The sequence below is a fragment of the Erinaceus europaeus genome, chromosome 2 (assembly GCF_950295315.1).
Source record: "Erinaceus europaeus chromosome 2, mEriEur2.1, whole genome shotgun sequence".
In the NCBI taxonomy this organism is placed as follows: domain Eukaryota; kingdom Metazoa; phylum Chordata; class Mammalia; order Eulipotyphla; family Erinaceidae; genus Erinaceus; species Erinaceus europaeus.
Window position 1 is genome coordinate 140,077,358 of NC_080163.1, and position 7,984 is coordinate 140,085,341.

At 43.8% G+C, this 7,984-nt stretch overlaps 1 protein-coding gene across 5 annotated transcripts in view; it reads left to right on the plus strand.

Moving 5' to 3' along the window:
- The window catches only part of RANBP10 (RAN binding protein 10), a 73,450-nt gene that overhangs the window by 1,095 nt on the left and 64,371 nt on the right, over positions 1 to 7,984 (plus strand). For all 5 annotated transcript variants that reach the window (XM_060185337.1, XM_007517723.3, XM_060185338.1 and 2 more), the window contains one exon: positions 22 to 133. In XM_060185337.1, the coding sequence (XP_060041320.1) occupies positions 22 to 133 (112 nt within the window). Of the gene's footprint in view, positions 1 to 21; positions 134 to 7,984 lie in introns of those variants that run through there.

Below are 7,984 nucleotides of genomic sequence, written 5' to 3' on the forward strand. Positions count from 1 at the left end.
TTTCTTGCCCTCTCCTATTAGGTCATGGCAAAAATCACAAAGATGCAGCCTCAGTGCGTGCCACTCACCCCATACCTGCTGCTTGTGGCATTTATTACTTTGAGGTGAAAATTGTCAGCAAAGGAAGAGATGGGTAAGCCTCCTCCCCCTTAACCAGCTTATTTTATTTTATTCAATTTTGACCACTTTCCAGTGGTCAAAGTTTCTGGTCTTCTGGCTGACACTTGTGACTGATCCGAGCTACCAAGCCTGTATGGGTCTTGGCCTCGGTGAGTCAAATAGTGAACTGGCTCTGTTTCCTGACTGTGTGCATAGCCTGGTCTGAGCATCAGCCCAGTAGCAAGCAAGTGGGATTGGGGTTAAAGGAAGGAACTTCCTTGTGGTGATGTAGTGAGTTATCTCACAGATCAGAGAATTAAGTTTATATTAACAATTCAGCATTTGCCCAGAATGGGGTTTTCCCCCATTGAATTGTGGTATTTGTGACTTCCCTCCTCTCACACTTTTACTGCACTCAAGGTTCCTTTTTGCAGCTTTTAGTAATGTAGAGGCCCCAGTAAGCTTCAAAGGGGTAGTAGAGTCTTCACAGCATCAAAGCTATGGCAATTACTGGCCTGTCATTGCAGAGTAAACAGAATGCACATGGTCAGAATCAAGTGACCTTGTTCCTTATAGACTTGTTTTTTTAGTCCAGGGAGTTGAACACCAGTTGGACCAGATTTAGGAAGGACCTCATTAAAATCAGCTTTTGGGAGGCTCCCTGTCTTATGGTGATCTAAGCAGAAACAGGAAATCAGAGGGGAGATTCTTTTTTTTTTTGCCCCTTTTCCCCCAATCATTGTGAAAAAGAAGGCATTTAAATTATAATAAAATATTATTGCATCTGTCTTAGAAAGGCTTTCCTCATAAGACCTTTGGTCTGGTGTGGGGTTTGCTAGCCCTGTCAGTGAGCTTTAATGTTCACCCTGAGCGGGCACTCAGAATACTTCTTCTCTTCTAAGGACTGTCTCCCTTGTGATTCATGCAAAATGGCAGGCCAAGGGGTTATCAACAGCTTTCCTGCTTCCTCACTGACCTTATAATATCCTTGCTTGAGAGGGCTGTGTGGCCTTGGTTAGATATGGGTATTCTGTTACCTTTTTTGCACAAGAACTAAGTCAGTTCCTAAACTACCTTTACCCCACCAGTGTTCTGTGATTCTGACATTCTGATGATGGCAATTATTGCATCTTTCTCTGTTGTCCTCATCTAGTGTAATTACAGATAGTTTACCTATGTTATTAGAGGCTTTTACATTTCTTTTTTTTAACATATTTAATTATTTATTTATTCCCTTTCGTTGCCCTTGTTGTAGTTATCATTGTTGATGTTATTGATGTCATTGTTGTTGTTAGGATAGGACAGAGAGAAATGGAGAGGAGGAGGGGAAGACAGAGGGTGAGAGAAAGATAGACACCTGCAGGCCTGCTTCACCACTTGTGAAGTGACTCCCCTGCAGGTGGGGAGCAGGGGGCTCCAGCCGGGATCCTTCCTTCCTTTGCGTCACCTGCGCTTAACTTGCTGCAATAGCATCAGACTCTGGGCCTTTACATTTCTTGTTTTCCATTTTGCCCTCTGATATGAGCATATTTAGGTTTGGGAAGATAACTCATAATTAGAGCTGAGGGGGCTCCCAGGTTCAGTCTCCATCACTGTCATATGCCAGAGCTCAGCAAGTGCTTTGGTGTCTCTTGTTTATAAAGATAAGTAAATGTCGGGGGTCGGGGGGTGGCACAGTGGGTTAGGCGCACGTGGCGCAAAGCGCAAGGACCGGGTAAGGATCCGGTTTTGAGCCCCTGGCTCCCCACCTGCAGGGGAGTCGCTTCACAGGCGGTGAAGCAGGTCTGTAGGTGTCTATCTTTCTCTTCCCCTCCTCTCTCCTTTTCTCTCTGTCCTATCCAAAAACGAACATCAACAATGGTAATAATAATAACCACCATGAGGCTACAACAACAAGGGCAACAAAAGGGGGAAAAAATGCGCTTTGCACCACCTGCACTTAACCTGCTGTGCTACTGCCGGACTCCCTTCTTGATAGTTCTTATCTTGCCTCACAGCTGAGCTAGTGAGAGAAGAAAACAACTTTTCAAAAAAGGAGTGTTTAACCCTAGAGATCTGGATTCTTCAAACTGTTTTTTAACATTTTATTTTAAGTGCATTTTACTGGAAAAGGCCTTGTGTTCTGTTAGCTCCCCTTACTGTAGGTGTTGCCCAAAGTCTAAAGAAAGCTAGCTGTCTCCCAACTTCTATTCATAGCATTCTATACATGTGGTGAATATGTGGTAAGGTGACTATCCCATGTTATGTGTGCCTATGTTGATCTTCAGTTGACCACTGCCACATGGTAAAACATATGAATATATATAATAATGACCTCTTTATGGAATAACTGAAAGCCTTTTCTTGTTTGTTTTATTTAATGAGAGAAGACACACACACCCACACGCCGCACACACACCTCTCCACTGACCAGCTCTGGTTTCTGGTGGTGGTGTTGGGGATTGAGCCTGGGATATTTGGGACCTCAGGCCAAAAGTCTGGTAAACAAACCACTATGCTACGTTCCTTGCTCTCCTGAAAGCCTTCTTATGTAAACTATTAAAAAACTATTGTATTTACTGTTGAATGTAAAACATTAATTCCCCAATAAAGAAATAAATTTTTTTTAAAAAAGAAAGCCTTCTTATGGCTGAGATATAACCAGATGTTATAGACTTGGTGTGGTTTTTGAGGAGACCAAGGGCAATTACTGGGTAGACATTGATAGCTTGTTTCTTGTTTCCTGTGGATGTTTAAGGTGTATTTTTTAAATTTTTATTTATTTACTTATTTATTTATTTATTTATTTATCCAGAGCACTGCTCAGCTCTGGCTTATGGTGGTGTGGGGGATTGAATCTGGGACTTTGAAGCCTCCGGTATGAGAGTCTCTTTGCATAACCATTATGCTATCTACCCTTTGCCCTAAGGTGTATTTCTAACTGAATTTGGTCCGTGACCCACATGTTAACTTGTTGTGTGGCTTTCCTTTGTTTTCTTTTCTTTTTTTCTTTCTTTATTCATTTCCTTTTGTTGCCCTTGTTTTATTGTTGTAGTAGTTGTTGTTATTGATGTCGCTGTTGGATAGGACAGAGAGAAATGGAGAGAGGAGGGGGAGACATAGAGGAGGAGAGAAAGAGAGACACCTGCAGACCTGCTTCACCTGTGAAGCAACTCCCCTGCAGGTGGGGAACTGGGGGTTCAAATAAGAATCCTTAAGCTGGTCCTTGGCTTTGCACCATGTGCGCTTAACCCGCTGCACTACTGCCCGAATCCCTTTCCTTTGTTTTCTATGTAGTTTGACCCTTATGGCATCTCTAGAAAGGGGCATGGGTAAGTGATGGTTTGTTTTGTGAGTGAGTCTTGAGCCCTGGGATATTTGGTGATCTTCCCTAGTTGCAGGGCTTAGGGTGTGCAGTGCTGTAGCCTAACTTGTCAGATGCTGCTGCCGCCTTTACTTTTCTTTCTTTTTTTTTTTTTTGCTTCCAGGGTTATTGCTGGGACTAGGTGCCTCCACTACAGATCCACTGGTCCTGGAGGCTATATATTTACTTTTTTTTTGTATTTTATTTTATTTTTAAGAGAGGAGGGGCAGGAGTAGATAGCATAATGGTTATGCAAACAGCCAGTCAAGCCTGAGGCTCCAAAGACCCAGGTTCAATCTCCTGCACCACCATAAACCAGAGCTAATCAGTGCTCTGGTTAAAAAAAAAAAAGACAGAGGAGAAACACCAGAGCACTGCTCAGTTCTGGTTTATAATGGTTTGGGGAATTGAACCTAGGGCTTTGGAGCCTCAGGCATGACAGTCTCTTTGCATAACCACTATGCTATCTACCCCTCCACCCAAAGAGATATACCTATTGTAGCACAAAAGCTTTTTTTTTTTTTTTTCTTTTTAACCAGAGCACTGCTCAGCCCTGGCTATTGCTGGTGCAGGGGATTGAACCTGGGACTTTGGAGCCTCAGGGATGAGAGTCTCTGCATAACCATGCTGTCTACCCCTGCCTGGAGGCTATTTTTTTCTATTGTTATTGTTATCATTATTGTTGCTATAATTATTGCTATAAATATTGTTGGATAGGACAGAGAGTAGGGGAATACAGAGAGGGAGAAAGACACCTGCAGACCTGCTTTACTGCTCCTGAAGTGACCCCTCCCCTGCATGTGGAGGCCGGGGGCTTGAACCAATATCCTTATGCCAGTCCTTGTGCTTTGCACCAAGTGCGCTTAACCCACTGCACTAGGTCCCCCCTTTACTTTAAAAAAATTTTTTTTTATATTCCCTTTTGTTGCCCTTGTTATTTTTTATTGTTGTAGTTATTATTGTTATTGATGTCATTGTTGTTGGATAGGACAGAGAGAGATGGGGAAGACAGAGATGGGGAGAGAAAGACACCTACAGACCTGCTTCACCACTTGTGAAGCCACTCCCCTCAAAACTGGGATCTTACGCTGGTCCTTGTGCTTTGTCACGTGTGCTTAACCTGCTGCTACCGCCGACTCCCTCCCCCTTTACTTTCTTCTGAGTAAAGTGATTCTTATTCTACTGGATTCTGGAGGGGGAAGGGGTTTTCCTGTGTTTTTAGGGAACAAAATTGAGATGTATTTACTGCGAAGTGCAGCCAGAGAAATATAGTATGCTCTGGAATGGACTTGATTTAACACTTCATCAAATCTGTAAACTTGTGTTTTAGTAGATATGAATCTGGGCCTCCTTTGTAAAAGGTTTTTATGAACCTAATTGTCAGTGTTATTGTTTTCCAGAAAGGCCTTTGTTCTGACAGACCTTTCTCTAAAAAGGCCTTTTGTAGCATGGACTGAACTGGTCTAATTAGAAAGATTTTATTTCAAGGGTTCATAGAGTATTTATACCTCCTGTGTGCCAAGCCCATGTCAGGGGAAGGGAGAAAGAAGATAAAGCCAGCATAGGCTGACCTTCTTTTTAGGCAGCCAGTGACCCACTCAGTAGAAAGTAGATTGAAAGACTTTCTGAAGAGGAGGCAGAGCCAAAGCAGTTTTGAGGAAGAGTTTGAGTAGGAGTAGGAGTTTCCTAGTAGGTGAGCCTAGAATGAGTCCGGTAATTTGATTGACTAGAATGCTGGGCTTTCTGGTTATTCCCTAAATATTAGACCTAGAGAAGGAGGGACTGTTTGAATTAAGAACTTAACAGATATTGATAGGCTTCAGCTGCATTTTGCCAAGTCATCAGAGCTCGTAATCCTCACAACAGGTCTGGTGGGGTGAGGAGACATCAAAGCTCTACTGGTGGTGCCAGGAGATAAGGGCCTTCTGGGCTGATCCTGTCCCTAAGCCAGGCAGGTCTTGAAGTTGAGAGGGTCCCTGAGGGAAATGACTGCTCAACCAGAGTTTGGGGACCTGTGGGTGGCTCCAGTACTTGGTGATGACACATAGAGGGTGTGGCTGTCTAGGCTGACAGATGCTCCAGTGTGACCCTCAAAATAGACTGTAACATCATCCTAGTGGCGGCACCCTCCTGACATGTGATGGGTGGCTCTACTCGAGAACAGCAAGCCTGGGCTGGGACACTGGAGCCAGGGGGCTCTCTTCTGCTCCTGGTGTCCAGGCCCACTGTCAGTTTGCCTTTTTTTTTTCTTTTTCTTTTTTTAAAATAATTTATTTATTTATGAGAAAGATAGGCGGAGAGAGAGAAAGAACCAGATATCACTCTGGTACATCTGCTGCCGGGAATTGAACTCAGGACCTCATGCTTGAGAGTCCGATTCTTTATCCACTGCACCACCTCCCGGACCACTCTTTCTTTTTTTTTTTTTTTTTAAGAGACTTTTTTTTTTTAACCAGAGCCCTGGCTCAGCTCTGGATGATGGTGGTGCGGGGGATTGAACCTGGGACTTTGGAGCCTCAGGCATGAGAGTCTCTTTGCAGAACCATTACACTATCTTCCTCCAACTAGTTTGCCTTTCTTTACACCTGCGATTGACAACTTTTGGCCTGGCAGCACTACATCTGTCATTATTTTGTCCTGGTCCCAGGCCTGGGCTCTAGGAGTATAAGCACAGGCCCAATCTAGCGAGGAGGCAGCTATGCCTCTTGTACATGACCTCACAGTGTAGAAAGGGCTGGTACACGGTGTGTACCCAGGAGTCGTCCAGAGGATGCTCTTCTTACTGTACCTGAGAGTTTGGGGAAAGCTTCAGAGAGGAAGCAACAATGCCGAATCTGAAAGGATGAGTTAGAGGCTTTCAGGTGAGCAAGAAGAGTAAGAAGCAGGTGGCCCAGGCAGGAGAAACATTCACAGAAGCTTGTGGCTTACAGTGCAAGTTAGGCAGGAGCCTAACTGAAAATCCCTTGTGCACCATGCCCTAGGAACATGGCTTTTTATTTTTATTTATTTATTTAATTTAAGAAAGGATAAATTAACAAATCCATAGGGTAGGAGGGGTACAACTCCAAACAATTCCCACCACCCAATCTCCACATCCCACCCCCTCCCCTGATAGCTTTCCCACTCTATCCCTCTGGGAGCATGGACCCAGGGTCATTGTGGGTTGCAGAAGGTGGAAGGTCTGGCTTCTGTAATTGCTTCCCCATGGCTTTTTTTTTTTTTGATATTTATTTATTTTCCCTTTTGTTGCCCTGTTTTTTTATTGTTGTAGTTATTATTGATGGTGTTATTGATGTCATCATTGTTAGATAGGACAGAGAGAAATGTAGAGAGGAGGGGAAAGACTGAGAGGGGGAGAGAAAGACAGACACCTGCAGACCTGCTTCACTGCTTGTGCAGCGACTCCCCTGAAGGTGGGGAGCTGAGGGCTCAAACCGGGATCCTTACGCCAGTCCTTGCACTTTGCGCCACATGCGCTTAACCAGCTGTGTTACCACCGACTCCTGGAACATGACTTTTATCCTGAGGCTTATCTTGGTGTATGAAGACTTCAGTTCTGCCTGTGCTTTTTTTGAATGGATAGGGGAGAAAAGGCTCCTGATTTGTTTCAGCTATGCATGTCCCTTTGAGTGAGAGCCTTGTCTAATGTGGCTTTAGGTCCTTGACTACAGACATAGTTTCTCCAAAGCATTAATTTTATTTATATTATTATTGTTATTTTACTAGAGCACTGCTCACCTCTAGTTTATGGTGGTGCAGGGGATTGAACTTGGGACCTTGGAGCCTCAGCCATGAGAGTCTCTTTGCATATCATTTTATTTTATTTACTTATTTACTGGGGGATTAATGTTTTATAGTCGACAGTATTATTTTTATTTATTATTTATTTTTTGCTTATTTGTCGGAGAAAGAGAGAAAGTAGGAGAGAGACACTTGCAGCACTGCTTCACTGTTCTCAAAGCTTTCCTCCTGCAGGTAGGGGTTGGGGTCTTGAACCCACACTATAACATGTACATTCAACTGGATGTGCTACTGCCCAGCTCCTCACAGCATTCCTCTCCCCTCTCTCTGTGTCTTTTCTCCTGTAGGGTTAGATGAAGAGTTGGGGTGAGGGTTGGACTGCAGAAAACTGGGAAATGTTATGTGCAGACTATTGTATTTTACTGTCAACTGTAAACCATTACTCCCTCAGTAAAGAAATTAAAAAAAAAAAAACTAGGGTGAGTCTGGTAGCCAGAGACCTTTCTTAGTAGTAAAGGATTCTGTGAGTGCTGGTATTTGCTGATGCTTTGGTTTTTCCAGGTCGCATCTGAAAAATAACACTGTCAGGGAGCCGGGTGGTGGTGCAGTGGGTTAAGCGCATATGGTGCAAAGTGCAAGGACCGGTGTTCGGCTCCCCACCTGCAGGGGGTTTGCATCACAAACAGTGAAGCAGGTCTGCAGATGTCTGTCTTTTCCTCTCCCTCTCTGTCCTCCTCTCCTCTCTTGATTTCTCTCTGTTCTACCCAATAACAACGACAGCAATAACAACAACAATAAATA